At 61.0% G+C, this 23,767-nt stretch overlaps 1 protein-coding gene across 1 annotated transcript in view; it reads right to left on the bottom strand.

The window, feature by feature from the left end:
- The window catches only part of PARVB (parvin beta), a gene marked incomplete at its 5' end in the record, with an annotated part of 55,776 nt that extends 34,468 nt beyond the window's left edge, over nucleotides 1–21,308 (bottom strand). Inside the window, one exon of the mRNA XM_084255329.1 lies at nucleotides 21,197–21,308. Coding sequence (XP_084111455.1) covers nucleotides 21,197–21,308 — 112 coding nt within the window. The remainder of the gene's footprint in view (nucleotides 1–21,196) is intronic.
- Between the last annotated feature and the right edge of the window lie 2,459 nt (nucleotides 21,309–23,767).

Genomic DNA, 23,767 nt, shown 5'->3' on the forward strand with positions numbered 1-23,767 from the left:
AGGTCTTGGAGACCCACAGCCATGCCCCCTGGGTTCCCCGGGCAGGACCCTAGGAGGGAAGACCTTCAAGGAGCAACCAGGAGCCCCAAACCAAGTCAGAGTCCCCAGCCCACCTGCATGTCCGCTCTTTCCACCCCAGCTCACGCAGCTGGACACGCTCCAGGGGAGGGGTACTCGGGGCCTCCAGCCCCTCCGCAGGCCCTCCCCGGATCAAGCTGCGGACCCAGGGACCAGGGCACGCAGGCACAGCCCTTTTCCTGCTAGGGAAGAGGACGCTTGCCGGGGCTCGGGGCCCTGAAGCAAAGAGCACGAACCGTCACAGGGGCCGACGGAGGATGCGTGCGCGCCCCTCCCTAGCGTGAGGCCCCAGCAGGCCCGGTGATGCCCTCACGCCCGGGATGAGCGGGGCAGCTAACTCCCGTTTGCTGTGTGGCCCGGGGCGGGTGAGATAACCTCTCTGGGCTTCCGTTTCCTAAACTGCAAAATAAAGCTGCTGTGGAGCCGCACAAGAGGAAGCTCAGCGGGGCTGGGAGTGTCCCTGGGGCCCAGAAGGCTCAGCACCCATCGGCTGGTCGCTGCCCACCGCACAGGCAGGAAGCCAGGGTCAGAGCACAATGCCAGCTGCCCAGGCCCCAGCAGGGCTCACCACAGCGCCCAGCACAAAGCTCCTGCCTCCCAGAAAAAGGCAGATCAGGCCTCTCGCCTGGAGTGGACAAGAGCTCTCTGATCAAGAACGGGCAGCGGGAGGGAAGGATGGACTCAATCCTCTCCAAGACGCCCGTCCCAGCAGGCCCCCCCCAAACACTTCGCTGCAACTTGTCCCTGAAAACACTCCAAACGCCGTTCTTCCAGGCCAGCGCCCCGCGACCCCCACCAGAGTGAGGGGAGCTCCTCGGCACGTCCCTTCCAGGCCCCCGGGGGCCTCCCCCATTGTCCTGCCACGACTAACCTCCCCAGAAACGCCAGCCCAGGTCCCCTCCCCAGACAACGTTCTCCCCAAGCAGAGAAGAGCCCCCGGCCCCGCTTGGCTTCTGCGGGAGGGATCGGAGGCGGCGGCACTCACTGGACAGGGCGCCCCGGCGGAGGCCTCAGAGGCAGGCGGACGGAGCAGCGAGGGACGGGGCGTGGGGGACACGGGCTTCATATACGACGGGGCGGGGGCCACCGTGACTTGCAGTCCCGGTGAGGGCCCTGCGGGAGCCCGGGGAGGGCCACGGGATGCAGCGCGCGAGCGGACGGGGCTGTTCGGAAACGATAGCGCCTGTAACCACAAAGGGGATTCCTGGCTCGCGGGCAACGGCTCGCGGGCAAGCAGCCGCTCCCCACAAGGCAGCCACAACCTGGGAGAGGGTGTGGGGCCCGCCGTGGCTGAGGCACCTCTGTCGGCCCAGCGGGAAGCGTGTGGGGCTGCCGGCAGCCTCCAGCATCGCAGGGGCCGGGAGCACGGCGCCCGGCGCCGAGGGGGGTGAGGCTCAGCGGGGGCTCCTGGCACAGGACCCGGGCTCGTCCCCCTGCAGCACCTGTGGTTTCCCAGGACATCAGGACGGGCACCGAGGAGGAACACGGTTCGCCCCGTTTCCACGACAACGGGAATCAAATACCAGAAAACAGAAGCGCGCAGGAGGCCTCCCGGACCGCGGAGGGTGGGCGCGGGCGGCTGTGGGAGATGGCGCTGGGGAGCCAGGCAGGGCAGTGGAAGGAGACCCCCGGCCTCCTGGACCCCGAGCCCCGCCCCAGCGGCCTGGACACGCCGCCTAGTCCCAGGGTCCACCGGTCACCTCTGGCCGGGTGACCTGCGCTGGCATCCTTGTATGCACGGTCGGTGGACAGTGGCCACCAGCCTCGTGGGGCTGCCCATGGGTGTGCAGGGCCCCACTCTTGTTCATAATCACCCCCAGGCTGCTGCGTGGTTGACCTGCATATCCCAGGTCAGCCAAGCAGGAGAGTGTCCAGTGCCACGTTGCCCGTGTCTCTGGGCTTTTAGTTGATGTCAGTGCTGGCAATGCCCGGCACAGCCGAGAACGGCGTCTGGGCTGCAAGAGGCTGGGGGTGTGAGGTCAGAGGAGAGAGGGGGCCAGGTCTTCAGTGCCCGCGAGTGGACAGTATCTGTGGAATAAGGCGTCTCAAGCTGACACACAGCAAACACGTCGTGTGTTGCCTGGGGGGTGGATGCTGGGCTGGGGGCTTGGAGGAACATCTCCCGGGAGCGGGGCTCAGCCCAGGGGACCTCCTCGAACACAAGAAGGTGGACAAGAGGAGGGCCAGACCCATGGCAGAAGCAATCAGGGGACCCCAGCCCCCACCCCGCGGCTCCCGCCCCACTCACTCCTTAGCGACGTCAGACCTGTCCGTGGGCTGTGGGCATAGAGCCCAGGTGGCCCCCACTCTGGTGGAGGCACAACATCCCCCGCAGTGGATTTGGAGATGGGGCCCCTCCTGCTCTGCCCTGGCTCCGTCACACGCACCCTGGAACACGGGCTTCCAGCCCCAGCTCTTGGCTTCCGGCTCCATCCTCACCTGCAGGCTCAGCCCGTGAATCCTGCTCAACTGTCTCATCCTCTCACCCCGGATGTCACAGCTCAAGACGCCCTGTGACAAGCAGCCACCAAGTCCCAGGGCAAGAAGCCCTTCCACCGCCGATGTCCCCCCACCTTGTCAGAATAGGAGCCAGAAGATTCCTCTGATGACAAGCAGAGCACACAGCAGGGAGGGGGCCACCCTGGGGTGTCACAGCCACCCTCCGTTAATCTGAGCAGATGCCACTGGGAGACTGACAAGTGCTATTTAAAACCAGATGACAGCAGTCTCTGCATCTGTTTAATGACACGTCTCTGTACCTGTCAAACAAGCTAAGTGAGACTTTCAAAGGGAAGAGGCGCGTGTTTCTGCTGCGACTAGATCGACACCCAGCGGGGACACCCAGAACCCGCACCCCAGGCCACACGGTGGCCCTCGCGCCCCACCCCAGAACAAGAGGCTGGACGTGGTGCCAGGGCACGCATTGCCTCAAACTGAGGGTGAGCGGTTTTTATTTTAAAGGCGTGCGCGTCAGGAAAAAGCTGTTTATCTTATGGTGGGGAAGTTGCCTAGAGTCAAATAACAACGCAGACGTTCATCTGAAAGGGCCAATCAGTTTGCAAGCCGCGGGCCCCGGCAAACCCAGGCGGGGGCTTGGGCAGATGAAAACAGGAGAGCCGGGCCCTGCCCACTCCCCGCCCAGCCTAGAGCAGAGCCCTGGAGCCGGCGAGCGGGAAGACACGGGCGAGCGGTGCCCAGAGAGGCCTCGCCCTGGCAGCTCTGCACCCAACGGCGGACGACGCCCTTGGGTGTCCTGTGTGACCCACCAGTGATCTCCTGAGTACAAAGAAACGCAGAAACAAAAGGGCCCGAGCCGCCGTTCTAAGTGGCTGGTTCACTGTTACGCCCAATTGCTATTCTGCTTGTCTTTGTTTTAAAAACAGCAGTGACAGGCCAGAAGGGGAAGCTGGCGGGAAAACTGGGCAAAGGGGGTGATCCTGTCACCACAAAGCCAGCAGCCTTCACGATGACGTGGAACGCGAGATACCAAGATAAAACAAGACGACCTGCATTGGCGGTTGATGCCCACCACGCCTGGACTTCCGAAAATAACAGTGCTGGAGGAATCGTCACCGGTGGGGCTCGGGCACTGGCTGATGGAGCGTGAGGACGGGAACACGGGAGAGGGGGCAGCGCGAACCCCGACACCTGGCTCACCTCGCTCGTGCCCGACGTGGGGAGGGGGTAGCACAGCCCCGACCCGCTGTGGGAACCGAGATCCTCGGGCACCAATGCCCTGGGTCCCGAGCACAGACCCCGCAGGCGTCAGAGGCTGCAGGGAGGGTCAGGAGCGCGGCCCTGAAGTGAGGATCCTGAAGTGGGGCCACTGTGGAAACCCGGCCCCTTCCACATTCTACACGGTGTAGTCAAAGTCAACGGCAGACAGGCCGCTCCCTGGACGTGCGAGCCACGTTCCCTGCCCCGGCCGCAGCAGCCCTGCCCACCGGTGCCCCTGCAGGTGCTGCTCATCCCCAGCTCTCTCGTGCGCTGGACCCCGCCGGGCCTTCTCTGCACTGAGCCCCTCGCCAGAGGCAGCTCCCCTCAAGGCCGCCCGCCCGCGACTGCGCGGGCCTCTCTGCACTCCTGTCCCTGCGGGGGCGGCCCGCTCCGCCCGTGTGTGTCCCTGCAAGTGTCCCTCGCTCTTCTCTCCCTCTTGTAACAAACCTGCCCTTTTGGGTCCAACGAAGGCCCCGGTGTCCTGGAGAAACTCGCCTGGGAACTCGGGGTGCTGGTGAAAGGGGAGCTCTGGGGAAACCCGAACCCAAACCCAACAACTCCAAAACGACATCACCCTCTCCGCTACCAGGAGCCTGTCCATGCGTCCTCACTGGAGGCAGGGCCTCTGCAGACGGGGCCAAGTGAAGACGCGGTGGCCGAGCGTGGGGTAAGTAAAGCACCAGGCATTTTCCGCCCTCCTGCCATCAGGATAGAGGAGGGAACCCTGCGGCCCTGAATGCGTGCCCGATGGCGGCACCCGGAGGGGGGCGTGGGCGTGTGTAGATGGGATTCACCTGGGCTGAGAGCAAAAGAGCGAAAAGAATGGAATCGCAGAGCGTAGGGAGCAGAGCAGCAGGGCCACGGGAGGACGCCGGAGAGCGCAGGAGAGGGAAGACTCTCGGGGGCTGGGAGGCCTGCCGCGTACCCGGCAACTCCCACTACAAACCTGAAAAGCCACGAGGGCTCCAGGACTCCTTCACCCGTCTGCCCTGATCACAAGGACAAGCTCTGCACCCGTCCCGCCGCTACCTGAGCGACAGGGTGTCTCCCTGGCTCCTAGGAACGAGGGAAAACTGGACACACATACTTGGGGCGGTGGGGCGGCCACGTGACGGCAGGAGCACGGATGTGCCCACGAGCCAAGGACAACGAGCCTGAAGGAACCACCAGGACGCAGGGAAGTGAAGGACGCGCCGGCCCCCCCAGCCCGGTTACTCAGAGCTGAGACCCACCATCGAGACGAGCGGACTCCAGCTTCCCCGTCTCCCCGCCCCGCCCGGCCACCATGTTACCGAATGCCAGCCTCAGTTTCCCTCGGCCAACGAAAGGAAAGCGTCTGAGGAAAAGGAAAGTGGTTTAATTTGTCGACAAATGGGAGGCAGCACTCGTGTCTGGAAGACCACCGTCCTGCTCTTTGGCAGAGGGCAGCGGTGTCCATCCAAGGGGAAAAAGGCGGGGGAAGGGGTCGGCGAGGAGACGGGTGGCGCCTGCCTGCTTTTTTCAACAACTGCTGTAGCTCCCTTCTCCTTGGGGCGCAAGAAGACAAACCTGTCAAGCAAGGGGGAAATTGCCAGAAATATGGGACAGACTTGTTAATGCTCATCCGAGAGACCAGTCCTTTGTGACCGCGTCAAAACATCTGGAGCCCCTGCAGCCAGCAGCAGCTCTCCCGGGCTCAGGCTGACACCCCGCACAGCCTCTTCTCTGGCCTTTGGGTTTTTCACACGCACACAGATTATTTTTAGCAGCTGTTACTGCTCCAGTCACCCATTCGTTGTAGAACCAAATAATCCCATTATATATGATTTGATCGGCTCATAAAATTACCCTTTGTTCTAGCAGATATTTATTGAGCGTGCCATCCCGCTCGCTGCGTTACATTTTTCAAAAATCATTTACTTAGCTAATGATCACAAACCCCCTAATACAATTTACTCTTAAATGTGTTTAATTTTCTCACAAATGGAACTCCAAGTTCACAAGCTGAGCATTTTTGCTCAGTTGAGAGATGCAGCCAAAAAAAAAGGGGGGGGTTCTGCCTACAGCAGGCTCACCCAGCAGGGCCCCGCCGGCTCCCTGGTCCTCCCCAGCGGGAAGGGGCTGTGAGCGCAGCCTCCCAGGCACCCAGGGCCCATCCAGGCACGCCCAGTGGCCTCGCCATCAGCTGGCTGGGGGCACCGGGGCGTCAGAGCGGAAGGTCGGCAGAGGAAGCCCACGTGGCCGGGACTGACGCAGCAGTCCTGAGCTGTGGGCTGTGGGCCCCATATAGTGATCAGACCCAAGCCACTGTGGGGGGAGGGAGAACCGGATGTCTGTTCCCGGACATCCCCTCGGCCCCGGGCCTCTGTGCGCAGCCCAGGAGGAGGCAAGACCGCAGGAGGCCGTCAGTGGCTAGAGGCAGGAGAAAGCCTGATAACTCACCCTACGCCTCATCTTCATGTACATCGTAGTCACATCCGCCAGGGTCCCATTTCCAAATAAGTCACAGTCAATGGCCTGGGACTGAGACCTACACAGCTTCTGTCTCGTGGGCGGGGGCACCAGCTGACCCGTCCTCACCAGGCACCGGGGGGCATCAGGTCTGCCTCCACCGTCCCGTGGCTGCTCTTACAGAGCAGAGGCTGGATGCAGCTGAGGGTGGCCTGGGGCTCTTGTTGAAGGTGGACTGCACGGAGGAGGTGGCCACTCTTGAGACCTCTGCTTCAAGACCACCTCAGCTTTGCCTGCTCCACGCCCACAGTCTCGCGGTGAATCGGCCCGATGGAGCGGGAGGCCTTGTGACAAGGACGGAGACGAGCAAGCCAATCCGGTGTGTCTGCCATTCCTCTCCTGGGGAGGCTGTGGCAGGTCCACGCACTAGCCACGGCAGCAGGGGGGCCCAGTGGCCTCTCACTGCGGCAGCTGGGACGGAAAGAGCTGAGGCACCTTCGGGGTAGACACAATTCAATCTGCAACAGAGACCTTCCCCGGCTTCGAGACCGCTCCGTGCGCGGATGTGCAGTATTGACGGAAGCCAGCGCTCCGGGGCACGTTCATCGTGCCCACGGCGCTGACAAAGCCAGGGGCTCCCTCCGTCTAGAGCGGGGCAGGCGGCTGTGGGGCTTCCTGGCCCTTTCCTGGCCCGTGGTGGCTGGCTGCACACTTGCATCGTCTTACCCCCTGGGTAACCTGAGGCCAGAGCCGCTCACCTGGCCCCATCCAGGGCCTCCGGCTTCCTCGTTACCTGGGCGGAGTCACGGGACACTAACCTTCCCCAGGTCCTATTCACCCCTCCCCGCCCCCTGCCTATGAACAGCTGAGCGAGGGACAGCGCTGGCCTCCCTCCTACTCTACAAGAATCCTCCAGAGTTTGCAGCAGAGAATTTGCAGCAGCCAAGCTTGAGTCTCTGATTACAGGACACCTGCCAGGAGAGACCTTTCCACTAGCTGGCAGGCAGGCGCTGGGCTGACTGCTGAAGCCTCGCAGAACTGTGCTTCCTCCCAGCTGCTGCAGCGTGCAGACCCAGTTTGCAGGCAGCGGCCAAGGCAACAGCAGGGGCTTTATGACACAGGCAGGCACCCCGGCCCAAAAGGGGTGCACACCCTGGGTGGGGATAAACGCTGGGCCAGGGCCTCCCTGGTGGCTCAAGGGGTTAAGATGCAACCTTTGAAGCTGTCTGCAGCCACTGCAGCAAGAGTTCCATCCCCGGCCAGGGAGCTACCCACAGGGCGCAGCAGACCTCTCCTGTCTCCCCGCTGCTCCCCTCAGCAGTGGATTTCAGTGGATCTGCCTGTTCTGCTCCCTGCTCTGTCTCTGGTGACTTCTCTCTCCTCCCACACCTCTGGCCTGCACCCCAGTTCTTGAATGCATAAATAAATCTTTTAAAAGAAACAAACAAACAAATCCACTGGGCCGGTCTCGGCTCGTGGTCACTTCTCTGCAGTTTCCCATCACCTCTGGGGCCCGTGCCTATGCTGAGGATGCCCCTGGGCGCCCGAGGCCGTTCCAACAGGTGTGGTGTGCAGTTCTGCAAACACTCCCGGGGTAGGTGGGGAGGCATCGCCAACCATGCTGCCCCAGAAGGGACAGGACTGAGCCCTCAAGCCAGTGAGTCAAAAGGGGACAAGTACGCAGGTCGGGTCTCCCCGCCCAGTGCTGCCGGCGGAGTCTGGACAAGGGCAGAGCGTGGGGTTGCGGGGACTGTCGGGATTTCCTGTTAACAACAGTTTAAGGAGACTGAGGGATTTAAAACATACCCCAAATTGGGAAGCAGAATCTATGCCAGAGACGGGGTTTGGAAGCTCCGTGTGGGAACTGAGCCTGTGCCGGCGCTGGGGGAGCAGCCATGGCCCTGCCCCCGGGCTGGCATCTCCTAGGGCTGCCTGTGCCGCACAAGCCGGGCTTCAGCAGTTGACAGAAAGACTGAAACAGTCACTCTGGCCCTTGACAGTAACAGTTCGCTGACCCCTGCCATAGAAGGGCTGAAAGCAGAGGAATCTGGGCGGGTCAGACTCAGCCCCTTCAAGGCCTGAGTGCCCAAAGCTGGCGCCGACTGGGGTCCGGCCCCCCCAGAGACCAGCAGAGGCCGAGCCTGAGGCCACCGACTCCAGTGGGGTGGCTGCGCCCTCGTCCCGGCCCCTTCAACAGAAATGAGACAATTGGCAGCACGTCCCGCGCGGCCCTGGGGGCCACCACCGTCGCGGAGCTTCCCGGCAAGGGCTCAGAAATCACGCCTCAAAAGCTGGGCGCTCCAGCCCCGAGGAAGAGAAAACCCAACGCGTGGAGGCCGCCTCCAAGGGCCCTTTACGACTGGAGAAGCTCCTCGAATCCGGGACGCGGCCTGCACTCGGGCGGCCGCGCTCACTCTTGGCGGCGCGGTTTCCTCTTCACACCTGCCAGAGCGCGGAGCGGCGCCCGCACCCACTCGCCCCGCGACCCCGAGCGGAGACCCTCCCGCTCCTGTCCGGCCTGAGAGGAGACGGGAAAGAACGGGGCTCCGGGCTGACAGCCTAGCCCAGCGCCCACGGGCCACGCCTAGGCAGCCCTCAGTAGGCGCGGACCCCTCAGTAGGCGCCGGGCCCCACCCCCTCGGGGCCTCAGTTTCCCGCCTGCGGTGAGATCAGGTTTCCTGTCCCCAGGAGTGGCCGGCTGAGCCCCTGGCCCTGCGCTGGGAAGGAGCCAAGTCCAGCTCCGTGCCTGCAACAGGAACTAGAGGGTCCCCCCCAGGGTCACTGGCTCTCCCCGGGTACAGCCTGGAGCTGTCAAGGAGCGAAGCAAGCACTGCAGGGCCTCAGCCTTGACATGGGCAGCGCCCAGCCCCCACGCCCTCCACATGCGACTCTGCCTCTGGGCTGTGTCCCGGGACCCCACCCCCACTGCGGAGCAGCCCCCTCTTCCAACCACTGGTTCTGAGGGAGTAGCCGAACACAACACGGTGCCCCCAGGACAGGGCAGGACGCCCCTCCATCCATCTCCCCAGGGAATGAGCTGCAGCAGCAGGGCAGGGCACACCCACGTCCAGTGCCCTTGCAGGTGCCCGGCCAGCCCCGCTGCGTCCTCTCTCAGGCCTGCTCCCCAAGGACACCCCTCCGCGCCATCACCGACACAAGGCTGAAAGCACCCCCACTCCCAGCTGAGACTGGCCCTCAATGTGGGAGTGAGGAGGGTGACTTTACAGTCTCACCCCATTAAAGGCACCTCCTCGGGGCCTGCTGAGTGCCTTGGTTTGGGGTTTCATTTGCTGCTGTGTGTGGGGTTCTGGGCAGCAGCTGCTCACACGCATCTTTCAGGTGCACAGGGCCCAAGAGTGGGGAGACGCTGCCTGGGACTGGGGCCACGCTCTGCCCCCCGCAGTCTGCCAGCGTAAAAGACCCAGGCCTATACCCTTGAGGCTATCTGTGAATTGGGGTCACAGCAGCACCCACCAGCCCTGTGAGGTCTAAGGCTGCAGCCCTAATGTCAAAGGGCGCTGACGTAGAGGAGACACTCAAGAACAGACCCCAGCTCCACACCCCTGAGCCTCCACCTCCCCTCACCCCTGGCCCGCCAACCGTTTGGCAAATCTGCTTAATCCTCAAAGCCGTGGCACGTCAGGTGGCTGCCGGCCCTCAGTGATAAGGGCCCTGGACTCATGCTCTCCCTTGCTGAGCAAGCGCAGCCAATAAGCCGGTGCAAACACGGCGGGTGGTCCTGGCTGGATTCTGTGGAACGTTCCAGGGTCAGCACATGCTCCTGCTCCAGAAGACGCGCCCTCTTGCCTCCTCTATCAGGAATGGCCAGGAAGGGCTGGCACAGGAGATAACAAGCAGCCGGGCCCTGGGGGCTCACAGCTTCCATCCCTGCACCCGGGCTCCGTCAGACAGGCCGGGGTGGCCAGTGGAGGGAGCTCTCCTCCACCTCCTGGCCAGGAGCCCATCCCCCTCCTGCAGTCAGCCCTGGCCTCCACCCCTCTCCCCCACCCAGCCTCAGAGGTGAGTGACTTCCAGCCAGAGGAGAGACGCCCGCCAGGATAAATGGCAGGAAGCAGGCAGCAGAGGGAGCGTGCTGTGCAGGAACTAGACACTCCTCTCCGCAGACCACCAGGGCGGGTGAGACTGTCCACCAAAAGCTGCCGGACAGTGCCAAAGGATATTTAGCAAGAAATAATTAAAACTAGAAATCATCTGTGCTGGCGGCATGGAAGAGAGAACCATGAACATGTCACTACCCACGGCCATCCTCACGCACCGCGCAAATCCTATCCGTGCGTTGCACACCAGCAGGGACACACGCTGTCCGCGCTTGGGCCTCCCTCCTTTCACGGAGCAGCTTGGGCTGACCTATGCTGGAGCATGAGTGGCGACTTGGTTTTGTTTTTGTTTTTGTTTTTTTAACAGCCAAAAGGTATCTACCATGTGAACAGAGAAACCACCAGATTTCCTCATCCAAGGCACTCAGAGTTCCAAACAAATACTACCACACAGACACGCTCCGAGACACAAACTAACAAGGCTGTTGAGAGTAAATGACAAAAGAGCAGAGGCCTCCCTGGTGACTTTAAAGTACTCAAAGAAAAAACTATGATCATTTACCCTGCAAGATTAGCATTCAAGACTGAAGGGGAAGGAGATTCACTAAAAAGCAAAAACCAAAAATTTATCAACACCAATCACACACCAAAGAAACACTAACGGGGTATTATAAATTAACAGGGCAAATATGGAGCTTGTTAGAAAAGAAAGGAAGCCAAAATTATCAGACAAAAGTGGGTTTTACTTGTTAGGAAATTGTTAGGGGGAAAAGGCTGTTCCAAAGCAAATTCCATATAGGCTTTGTGGACTCCACCCCCACCCCAGGTCAAAGCCAAAGACACTGGGAACTCCAAATCCCATCACCACCAAAGGGAAGGTGGCTGGGACCTGAGGGTGGGGTGAAGCAGCCAGGTGGATACAAAAAGGCAGACACGTGGGCTTTGGGGCGCTCTCCATTTTGGCTCCCCGCCAGCTCACAGCGGTCCGGCCAGCTCTGAGGGTGACTTTGGGTTTCCAGGTCGTAGGATCGGGTAGGACGCATGAAAGACTTTATTTCCCTATTTTCTCCCTGAGTTGTACATTTTCCTTATTTCTTTTTCTCTTGTAAATAAACCTTTTATTAACCCTTTTGCGTGTGTCTGTGGTGGAGTATTCATAAGCCCCTTTAAAGCGCGCGGGTGAGGACCCACAGCCAGGAACCCGTTTAATATCAGGGTTGCTCTATAACATACTGATAGTCCGGGAGGTGATGACTCTCTGCAGGCCAAGAGTCACACCCCAAAATGGGGGAGCATGTTAATAGGGTCAGGATACTGCCTGAGTCTGTTCTGCTGGAGGGGTGCGCTGGAATTTACTGCCAGCGGCAAGGGTCCTTTCTTGCTGTCAGCTCATCTCTAGTTTAGCTAATCTCTGGCGCCTTAGGCCACTGGGTGCTGGGGCAGTGATGGGTTTTACAATGGGGATGGGCCTGTGAGTCGTGAGCGCCATGGGAAACGAGGGAAGCAACAGCATGGCCCAACAGAATGAGTTTGAGACCAGACCGTCCACCTAAGATTCCACCGCACGCTGACCTCAGCAGAACTTTCAGACAAAAACCAATGGAAGTGACACACGAGATGGTGGAAGTGGACAAGCCACAGAGTGTGCTTCGTTCATCTGTGGATGGACATTGGGTTGTTTCCGCTTCGTGGTAGCTACAAATATAACCAGAGAGAACTAGTGTCTGCCGCAAGCACTCACGTCTCCATCCTCACTCACATGCTGCTTCATCACGCCAGCTAAGTGATCACAAAAAGGATATTCTTTTTCTTTTCCACACAAGCAGGACTCTAAGAAAGAAAACTAAATAATAATTGATGAAGAATGTCCTTACAATGAAGCCCAAGCAAAAAATTAAAAAATAAAAGCAAAGCCCAGCTGCACACAAGATTGAAACTACGTGTGCTGCTCCCACAAAATTTCCAATCATTAAAATCTCATTACACTAATAATATGTTTTCTAGACAGACGTTACTAAAACACTCTTTCCCGCACAAAGTGCAGACGTTCTCGGGGGCAGCAGGATGCTGGACAATGCTGGCAGCTCTGGAATCACGTGGCTCTCATTCCAGCTCTGCAGAGGCTCCTGGGCCAGACCTGCCCAGGAGAAAAGTAGAAAACACCGTGACCTTAGGAACGAACTCTGTGCTCCCACACTCCCAGCCTTCATGGGAGTCTCAGCTATAAAGTTTTCTGAGATGTGAACAACTCTCCAAGTCTTAATGGCCTCATTCTAGCTTATTGTTTCTGTCCATTTAGCACCAGTCCCTGCTCTCCTCTCCTGCAGTTCTCCGGTATCTGTATCGCCTGAATCTGATGTGGGGAGTGGCAGCAGTGGTGCTAACATGAGGATGTGACACTAATGAGCACAATGGCCAACACAGATGTGGCAGCGTGATGGATGATGGAAAGCACTTAGCTCTGCACCCTGGCCAGGAGCCCGACCCCTCCTGCTGTCCTAACCCTGCCTCTGACTCATTGGCCAGGCTTTATTTAGCAAAGTCAATCCAACTGCAAAAAGGGGGTTGGGCCCTCACTCAGCTCCACCCTGAGCCCAGGTCTGACCTGCTGTTCCATTTGGGAGCCTCCCGGCTAGGTCTGTGTTCAGATACGGTTTCAGGTGGGCAGGCATTCTGAATTTTGGATCCTCAATACTGGGGCCCGATTCAGGCATCATTTCAGCCTGGGGAGCCTCAAGGATATACCCAGATGCAGGATGAGATTGAGCAGCATTTAATATGGGAGCCTTCAGGGAGACCTGGGGACAGGCTGCTGGTTGATGAAAGCAGCCGGCAGTCAATGTCCCATGCTAGGCTACTATTCAACCTAGGCGGCATCCAGGCTGAACCCGAGTCAGGCCACAGGTCAAAATAAGCAGCCTCCAAGCTGAGTCAGAGCCATTCTACTCATAGACCTTGGCTGCCTCCAGGCCAAACCTGGACTCAGCCTGAAGACTGCCTAGGACCATCAATAGCCCAGACACCTGCATTAACAGGAAGCTGCTGAGGTCTAACAGAAGGCCTGTCCCTGGACGCTTCCGAAGTTGACCAGCAACTTGCACCAGCCTGAGGCTAGAGGCTGATGAGGTTGGCAGTTGGCCAACACTGGGCTCAGCAGAGAGGCTGCCCGTGGTGACCAGAGGGCTGGCACAAGTGGCCCTAAATTGAACAGCCTGTGGGTACTAGACCCTAACTCAACTAAAACTTCCTTGAGTTGAATAGTAGGATGGACCCTGATAAAACTCAAAACCAGGAGCTCCACAAGCTGAATGCCCCCATGTTTAGCCTGGGGACTGGGAAGGTCACCAGGAAGCCAACCCCAGGTCAGCCTGGAGGTTGCCACAGTCCAACAGCAACCAGCCCCAGCCTATACCGGAGGCTGATGAGGTCAACCAGCAGGCTATTCCAGGGCTCAGCCTGGAGGCTGCCAAGGACGATGTGCAACCAGCCCCAGCCTAAGGCTGGAGGCTACCAAGGTCAACCAGCTATCTATTCCAACCTAAGGCTGAGTGTGATGAGGTAAAGCAGGCCGGCCCCAGGGTCAGCCTGAAGTTAGCCAAGGTAGGTGAGAAAGCCAGGACCAGTCAGCCTGGAGGCTGCTGAGTTCAACTAGGAGGCCGGACCCAGTCTCAGCACACAGGAAGCCACTGGTGACCAGAAGGCTGGCCCCCGGCTAGCCTGGAGGACCTGAAATTAAACAGACAGCAGTTGCTAGAACCTAAATGAACTAGAAGTTCCTAAAATGTAACAGCAGGACGGCTTAAGCTCAATCAAGAGACCAGGAGCTCAACAAGCTGGTTGCCAGGAGCTCAACCAGGAAACTGTGAAGGGTGGCTAAGCCACCAGGCTAAAAGCAGGACAAACAAGGGGACTACTGAGGTCACCAGTGTGGGCCCCAACTGAAGACTGTAGGTTGCTGAGACAGACCAGCAGGACAGGGGGAGGAAGGAGGAGGGAGGAGGGGGGAAGGGGGAGGGGGAGGGGGGAGGGGGAGGGGGGAGGAGGGGGAGAGGGAAGAGGAGGGGGGAGGGGGGAGGGGGAGGGGGAGGAGGAGGAGGAGGGGGGGGGAGGAGGAGGAGGAGGAGGAGGAGGAGGAGGAGGAGGAGGAGGAGGAGGAGGAGGAGGAGGAGGAGGAGGAGGAGGAGGAGGAGGAGGAGGATCCTGAGGTTGACCAGAATGCTGGACCAGGTATCAGCAAGATTTTTTGAGGTTGACCAGCAGGACAGGCCCTAAGGGCGCTGAGGTCAACCAGAAGGGCGGCCCCAGTCACAACCCAGAGAATGCCAATGGTTAACAGAAGCCTGGCTCCAGAGTAGCCTAGAGGGCCCAAAACTCACACTAACTCAACTGGAAGGTCCTAAATTTTAAAGCAGGACAAACAGGCTCAATCTCAAAAAGTTCAACAATCTGAATACCCCCAGGAAAATCTGACCAGCAGAACAGACCTGGATTCAGCCTGGAGTCTGCCTAGGTCCACCTGCAAACCCGGAGCACTCTCAGGATGAAGGCTGCCTAGGTCGACCTACAAGGCGGGCAGTCTCAGGCTGAAGAATGCTGAGGTCGACCAGAAGCAGGACCAAGCCTTAGACTTAAAAGGCTGAGGTCAACCAGAAGTCCTATCCCAAATCAGCCTGCAGGGGACTGAGGTAGACAAAAAGGTAAGAACCCAGTCTCTGCCTAGAGGCTGTCAAGGTTGACAAGCAACCGGACCGAGCATAGGCTAGACACCTCCAAGATCAAGCAGAAGGCCAGCCACAGGCTAATCCTGAAGGCTGCCAAGGAAGAGAGCAGGCCAGGCCCAGCCAGCATGGAAGCTGCTAAGAGCAAAGAAAAGGCCAGATGCTGTCTGAGCATGGAGGGCTGAGATCGACCAGAAGGCCGGACCCAGTCTCAGGCTAGAGGAGGCTCAGGTAGACCAGAAGGTCGAAATCAGTCTAAACTAGGAGGCTGCCAATTACAACCAGAAGCCTGACCCCTAGGTAGCATGGAGGGTTCAAAAGTGAGCAGCTGGCAGGTCTAGACACAAATTCAACTAGAAGCTCCTGGTGTTAACAACGGACAGACCCAACTAAATATGAAAGCCGGGAGCTCAACAAGTTGGTTGCCTGAGAGATCATGCTAGAGACTGTGAAAGTCCACCAGAAAGGAGTCCCTGGATTCAACTTTGAGGCTGCCTACATCCATCTGCAAAAGGCCTAGTCTCAGCCTGGAGGCAGCTGAAGTTGACCAGCAGGCTGGACCTGGGCTTAAGTAGGGGCTGCCTAGGTAGAAATGAAGGCAGTACCCTATGAGACTGGAGGCTGCTGAGGTGAGGAGAGGACCTGACCAAGTATCAGTCTGGAGAAGGCAGAGATTGACCAGAAGACCGGACCTAATCACAGCCAGGAGATTGTCCAGGTCGAGGTAGGAGGCATATGAGATAGAACAGTAGGACACTGCAGGCTCAGCCTGGGGGTGCTGAGGTTACCAAAAGGCGGGACCGAGTAGAAGCATGAAGTGTGCTGAGGTCAACAGAAGGGCAGACCAAGTCTAAACATAAAGGGGGCTGAGGCTGGTCCTAGTGAGCCTACAGAGGGTAGAGGTTGACTGGCAGGCAAGTCCCAGTGAGCCTGAAGGGGACTGAGGTAGAACAGTAGGTCAGACCCAGTCAGGCGGAAGGTGGCTAGGAAGACCAAAAGGTCAGACCCACTCAGCTGAAGGAGGTTGGGGTGGACCAGCAGGCCAGACACAGTCAGCCTGCAAAAGCCTGGGGTTGACTGGAAGGCCAGACCCAAGAGGCTGCAGGGAGCTGCGGTCAAATGGCAGGCTGGAATTAGTCAACCCTGAGGGATATGGGGTCAAATGGCATGCCGGACCTAGTTAGCATGCAGGGGCCTAGGGTTGACCGGCAGCACAGTCCCAGTCAGCCTGCAGGTGGCTGGAGTCAACCTGGAGACCAGTCCCAGTAAGCCTGCAGGGGCTGGGTTCCACAAGTAGGCCCGATCCAGTCAGCCTGGAGGGGGCTGGTTCAATGAGCAGTCCAGACCCAGTCAGCCTGCAGGGGTTGGGGTAGAACTGGAAACCAGTCACAGTAACCCTGCAGGGGGCAGGGTTCCAACACAGCCAGGACCCAATCAGCCTGTGGGGGGCTGAGGTCCACCGGCAGGTCGGACTAAGTCAGCCTGGAGATGGCTGGGTTGAAAGGCAGGCAGACCCAGTCAGCCTGGACAGGGCTGGGGTCGAACAGAAGGACAGATCCACTGAGCGTACAGGGGTTTGCCCTCCACCAGAAGGCCTGACTTGGTCAGCCTGCAGGCGGCTGGGATCAACCAGAAGGCTAGATCCACTCTGCCTGGAGGGGGCTGAGGTCGACCAGAATACCAGACCTGGACAGCATGGAGGGGACTGGTGTTAATCAACAGCCCAGAACCAGTCAACCTGCAAGGGGCTGGGGTCGACCTGCTGCAGGACTCAGTCAGCCTGGAGGGGGCTGAGGTCGACCAGAAGGCCACACCTGGTCAGCCTGGAGGGGGCTGGGGTCAATCAGCAGCCCAGACCCAGCCAGCCTGCAAGGGCTGGGGTCGACCAGAAGGCTGGACTCAGTCAGCATGCAGGGGTTTGTGGTCGACCAGAAGACCAGACCAGGTCAGCCTGCAGGTGGCTAGGGTCAACCGGAAGGTTGGACCAATAACGCCTGGAGGATGCTGAGGTCTACAGGAAGGACAGACCTGGTACCCTGGATAGGCTGGGGTCAACCAAAAGGCCAGACCCAATCAGTGTGCAGGGGTTTGTGGTCGACCATAAGACCTTACCCGATTAGCCTGCAGGAGGCTGGATTCAACCAGATGGCCGGACCCACTCTGCCTGGAGGGGGCTGAGATCGACCAGAAGGCAAGACCTGGTCAGCCTGGAGGGGGCTGGGGTCGACCAGAATTCCAGAACCACTCAGCATGCAGGGCTTTGCTGTCAACCAGAAGGCCTGACCTGGTCAGCATGCAGCGGCTGGGGTTGACCGGTAAACTGGACCCACTCTGCCTGGAGGTGGCTAGGGTCGATCAGCAGCCCGGACCTAGTCTGCCTGTGGGGGGCTGAGGTCCACTGGCAGGCCGGACTCAGTGTGCAGGGCTTTGCAGTTGACCAGAAAGCCAGACACCGTCAGCCTGCAAGTGGCTGGGTTGACCAGAAGGGTAGACCCACTCTGCCTGGAGGGTCCTGGGATTGACCAGAATGCCAGATCCACTGAGCGTGCCGGGGTTTGCAGTTGGCCAGAAGGCCCAACTCAGTCAACATGCAGGTGGCTGGGGTCGACCAGAAGCCTGGACACACGTGCCTAGAGTGGGTCAAGATCGACCAGAAGGCTAGACCCGCTCTCAGTTCGAGCTGGCCTTTGTGAGTAGAAGGCTGCCCCGAGTGCCTAGAGAGACCAAAGAACAGCCAGCGGGTCCTAGACCCCGAGTAATCAAGTTCCTAAATGATAACAGCTGACACACCCACCCCACTCTCAGCGGGAGTATCCCCTGCTCCTTCTGTAGTGAGTGTAACACAGGACAGAGCTGCGCTCCAGGAGGGCACCCCACCTCTCATCCGAGCCACAAACCGGACGTGTGGCTCTAATATCAGGAGGTGCCACGGCAGAGGGCCCAGCACCTGCTCAAACCCACTTGGCGGATGCCCCCACTAGCGTCTCATCAACGCCTTTAATTACTCCGATGACAACGGGACAAGGGAGCAACTTGGGATGTGCAATAAATGTTAATTCTACGGAGCTAAGACAAGAATTGAAATCTGCCTCCCTTAATGAGTGGGGTTGCCAGGGCCACTCGGCTCTTTGGGAATGGAGGGGACAGGAAAGGGAGGGAGGGGGCCGTGAGGGGGGGCGTGAGCACGCTGTTCCCAGAGCCCCGGGAGCGGGCAAGGCTGAAGTCGCGGCCTCAGCAGAGGGAAGCCGGGCTGGCTGGTGTCGCCCGTCCCTTCTCGGCCCAAGGCCTGTTTCCCAGGGGTTTCCCAGAGACCACAGACCTGCCCTCTCAAGCACCCCACCCTGCACCCCGCCGGGATGGAACAAACAAGGGAAATGCGCTAAGATCATGACCAGAATAATAGCCAAAGGAAACTGCGAGGCCACACCAAACCCCCCTTGAAAGCCACTTCCTCCCAGCCAGGGAGAGGAAAACAGAACAGAGATTTCCAGTGATTTCCACTGCCCCTCCCTGGGGCCTATGTGCAGCCCAAGAGCTAGACAAAGTCACAAACCCAGGGCTGGGGGCCTGCCCAGAGTCCCCTGGGTGAAAGGGGCATGGAATTGTCTCCACTGGCAGGATTTGTGGAGAACCATGCGGCCCAGCACACTCAAACCCAGCCTCCACTGACCGCTCTTCCCATAGATAAATCTAGAATCTACCGTGGATGAGACCCAGACCCTCACCCTCTACCATCCTGGCCTTTCCTACTAGCCCCTCTCCTCTCTCCCAGGTTAGGGGTCCCATAAACCCCAATACACTCTGTGGTTGACTTTCTAAGGTTCTTCTGTAGCATCAAGGCCATCGCGTGAGCAGAGTGACAGCAACACAAAGGCCCAGCTTCTCCCCAAGTATGTAAAGACACACTCTACAAATCCCCTTCCACCCCCGATGCCCCCCCTTACCCCGACCTGTACCGTCTCAGTTATCCACAGTCAACCACAGTCCAAAAATACTACGTGCAAGATGTTCTGTGCGACCGGTCACTTAGCTTGGGCGCCAGCATGTTGTTACAGCCGCCCTACTTATCGGTGACTAGGAAGAGTCTCTTGCTGTGCCTGACTGACCAACTGTCATAGCTGGACGTATAGGGAAACCAGCTGATGGGGTGGGGGCTGTCCACGGGTCCAGACAGCCACTGCGCCGGCCGCCCACTTCCTAAAACTTGTCCCCTGGAAGACAGGAGTCACCCACACGCCCCGTGACCAGTCACAACCGGGCGCTCTGCCAAGCTGGGCGGTCACATGCCCACTGGCTCCCCCAAACGCTACCCTCTGTCCTGGCACCTCCAGGGGCCTCTCCTCCAGTCACGTCCCAGAATTCACCCTCGACTTTCCAACAAAGGAAGCGAAACTCCGTGCAGCTGGCGGAGGCAGTGAGGCTTGGTGGCAGGCAAATGAGGGCCGGACCACAGGGGTGTCAGCCCTGCAGCCTGGGCCAGGCCCCGATCGGCTGAAGTACGACATGAACAGCGTGGAGGGCAAGTTGCCAAGGCAACAGGTGGCAGGACACTGGCACCTCACAATTATGCTGGGCCTCATTAGCAGTCCCCAGCTCAGCCTCCCAACTTCCAACCCAAGAGTCCCCTTCCCCAGTTTCTGCACTTGTGCCCACTTGGTGTCTGAGGTCTTCTTGCTGGATGGGGAACTCCCAAGTGGACCAGGCACCCCAACCTCGAGAACCCGGCACCCGGTAGGCTCACAAGAGCAACAACAGCCATGCCCCCGGCCCCGCTGTCTGCCTGCCTGTCTGGTCCTCCAGGGCCCTGGCCACGGGATGCTTGGGCACCACCATGCAGCCAGGCTGGCTCTCAGCTTCCCAGTGCACGCCTGTCCCGACAGCAACCACGGGGGGCTCCTGGCCCAGGAACTTGGGGCGCTTACTCCTTGAGGCACGAGTTCCAGGTGTTCCCCGGCCTGTCACCCACGAAACACTGTGCGGGCGAGCATCCTACTCACTGGCTGCTCTGGGAAATCGTCCTTTCTGGATCCTTCTGGCCTCAGCCCAAACCCCAGCACCTTGGCGCCCCTGCGCCCCTGCTTCAAGGTGCCGGTCTGTCCATGCATCACGACTGAGGTTCTCGCCCGAAAGTAATAGCCCGTCTGCCTTTTCTTCCCAGGGTCCCCCACAGGCTCCTCAGGCCACATGTGGAGTGGCTGTGACTGGTCCTCTGCGTCCGGGGGCTGTGAGGCAGTGACCCTCGGGGAGGACCACACGGGGGACTGTCCCTTGTCATCGCACCTAGCAGGTGGGCCTGAACTGCCTTGAGCACAAGGCCGTGTGGCTGCTTCCGTGGAAGGCCCCTCTGCTGGGAGACTCGGGAAGGTGAGGGGCCCGAGGAGCCGTTGCACTTGGGAGAAGCACCCCTCCCGTCAGGGTGCCGAGAGGACAGACGCCCTGCAGCAGCCGGGCCCCCCGCACTCCTGGGAACAGCACGTCTGGGGAGAAATAGGGCCGGGCAAGCAACCTCGTCCTCAGGCCCACACGTTGGGGGGCACAGGAAGCCTGGAGGGTACAGGGGGCTTTCTGGGGCTGAGTCAGGCTTGTGGCTTAAGGAAGTCGCTGCAAACCCTGAAGCATCTTCCTTTTCCAAGGAGCTGGAGCCCCCAAGCCAGACCTGGGGATTCTGGGGTTCCACCTGCCCTTGGGAGATCCAGCTCCCTCTCCCCAGACCCAAACGCGGGAAAAGTCTGGAACGCAGCCCAGCCGCCTCCTCCCGGGACAGTGTCACGACGACAACACGCACGAGCCACCAGAAACCCGGCGCTGGCGCGAAGGGACTTGAAGGAACTTCAGAAACTTTCACCGCTCGGTGCGCAGGGCTCCAGGCGCGGGAGCTGGAGGGCACTGCCAGGGCACTGCCAGGGCACTGCCAGGGCCCAGCTCCCGGGGTGCCGCGCCCCCCCACCCCCCCACCCCGCCTTCCCCGAGGGGTCCCCCACCTGCGCCGGCTGTGCTAGGCACTTGGCGACCCGGCGGGGGCCCGGGGCTCCTCGGACACGCCCTTGAAGTCCCGCCGCCACGACCGGCTGGGTGTCCGGGCACCCCCGGGCTCCGCGAGCCGCAGGGAGGCGGCAGGTCCAGGCCTGCGCGAAGGTCGCGGCGACCCGGGGCCAGGGCGGCTCCAGCCCTGGGGGGCGCGGGGCGCGCACTCACCCTCCCGGGCCTTCTTCTTCCTCGCCAGCGTGCCGCCCAGCCTGCCCAGGAGGGACTCGTCCTTCTTCGCGCCCGGGGCCCGCGGGGGCGAGCGCAGCGGCGCGGCGGACATGGCGGGGAGCGCGGGCCCCGCCGGGAGTGTCGGCCGCGCCCTGCGCGCTCCGGTCGCGGCCCGCGCGCTCTGGGCAGCGGAGGCGCCGGCCCCGGCCCGGCCCGGCCCAGCCCTGGCTGCTGCGCTCGGCGCCCGCGGGCCGGCGGGGCGGGGCGGGGCGGGGCGGGGCCGGCGCCCAGGCGGGTCCTGCGCGGGGAGCCGAGGACGGGACACGGGAGGGGGCAGCGCGCCCGACACCGGCTCGCCCCGCCCGCGCTCCAGGGGGGTGGAGCGCGGCCCGACCCGCTGCGGAACCGAGACCCGCGGGCGCCAACGCCCGCCCCGGCACAGACCCGCGGGCGGCCGAGGCCGCGGGGAGGGTCAGGAGCCGCCCTGGGTGAGGAGCCTGGGGGGGCCGCCTGGAAAGCCGGCCCCTTCCACAGCTACACGGTGTCGCCAAGGCAACGACACACAGGCCGCCGCTCCCTGGACGCGGAGACCCCACAGGGCCACCCCTGCCCCGGAGAGCAGCCCTGCCCAGCCGTGCCCCTGCAGGTGCTGCTCATCCCCAGCTCTCTCGTGCGCTGGACCCCGCCGGGCTCCTCTGCCCTGAGCCCCTCGCCAGAGGCAGCTCCCCTCAAGGCCGCCCGCCCGCAACTGCGCGGCCCCTCCGCTCGCCTGTCCCCACAGGGCGGCCGCTCCGCCCGTGTGTGTCCACGCAAGTGTCCCTCGCTCTTCTCTCCCTCTTGTAACAAACCTGCCCTTTTGGGTCCGACGAAGGCCCAGGTGTCCTGGAGAAACTCGCCTGGGAACTCGGGGTGCCGGTGAAAGGGGAGCTCTGGGGAAACCTTAGTCCTTAGACCCTGCACCCCGAACCCAACAACTCCAAAATGACATCACTTTCACTGGCTGAGAGTCCACCCAGACCCCCGCCTGGGGGGGACGCCCCTATGAAGCACCCCCTGCCCTTGTGAGGCTTCCAGTTTGAGGCAATGCTGGGGACCCTCTGAGCTGGGGGGGCGGCTCCTGTTCAGGGAACTCAGGGGAAAGGTCCAGCGATGGCGGAGCAGGCTCCGCAGGGACTCAGGGCCGGCAGGCCTCACTAGGAGCTGAGGGAGAGGTTCCAGGTGAGCGTCCCCTGCACTGACCTGGGCCAAAAGCTCTGAGGACAGGGAGGGGGCGGTGAGGATGCTGCTTCCCCAGGGGGCGGTGAGCAGATTTCAGGGGCCTCTGTGACAGTGGGTGGGAGGAACCTCAGACTCGGGGTGTGGACCATTATCCCGCTGGTCAGGGATTAAGGGGGGGGTTCCCCCTACCAGAGAGGGGCTCCCGCTGGACGGAAAGTCAGAGTCTGGGTGGAGAGCGGGGTGAGGTGGGTTTCCACTCCCTGGGCGCTCAGGGGCTCCCGTCCCTCCTCCTGCTGCCTTCAGCAAACACGCCTGTGGGCCCGCGGGGGCTGGACCACGCTCCCGGGGTGCACAGGCCACAGCACTCTGCCTCCGGGAGTTTGTAACGTAGAACTTGCCGGGGACACAGGCCTCAGGAGCTGTAAGGGCAGGAAGGGACAGGGCAGGTTCTCTCTGACCCGAGCAGACGGGGTAAGGAGAGGCCTGGGGCCCTTGCTGGCTTTTCAGGCTTTTCTTGGGATTTACCGGGTACACGGCAGGCAGGGGTGCTGGGGCGCCGGGAAGCTGGCAGGCTCCCAGCCCCCAGCAAGTCTTACTTCGGGCTCTCCGGCCTCCTCTGGTGGTCTCTGCTTCTCTTCCGCTCGCCTTCTCTCTGCTTCTCTGCTCTTCCGCTGGCGTCCCCGTGACGCCGCCTTATAAGCGCAGCCTTAGCCCAGGTGAATCCACTTATGCACACCCCCCCCCCCACCCTGCTCCAGCTGCGCCCTCAGGAATCATTCAGGACCGCAGGGATCCATCATCAACCCTAATGGCGGGAGGGCAGAAAAGCCTGATACTTCTTCCTTACCCTACGGGAGCGCGGGGGGCAGAGGGGAGAGGAGAGGGTGCCTTAGGAGAGGGCTTGGGGGAGACAGGCTGAGGCAGCCTCCTGCCATGAGGCTGGAAGAGACAGCAGAGGCCAGGGAGTCGGAGCGGATGCTGAGGCCAGGCAGGCTCCCGGGGCACGTGACCGGGACTCGCCGGGCCCAGCAGACTGGCTGGCACGGACCATGTGTTTGGGAGAAAGGGAGGAGGCCGGGACCCTCGCCCTGAGCCACTGAAGGGGTCCGACAGCGCGGGACACATCGGCCCCACGCAGAGGACCCACTGAGGCAAAACCCACAGCCAGAGGCCGATTTGGAAAGGCCTGAACCCGCCAGCCGGCAGGGGCCGAGGACAGGAGGACAGAGGCGGTGACAGCGGGAAGAGGCAAATAAGGGCTTTCGGAGCTGGAAGCCTCGCTGGACAATAACTGGAGGCTGCTTAGGGGCAGCGGGGTTGTGTGCGAGCCCGGGGCAGGCTCCTGTCGCTTGG

This window comes from Talpa europaea, assembly GCF_964194135.1.
Source record: "Talpa europaea genome assembly, chromosome: 15".
Lineage (NCBI taxonomy): Eukaryota > Metazoa > Chordata > Mammalia > Eulipotyphla > Talpidae > Talpa > Talpa europaea.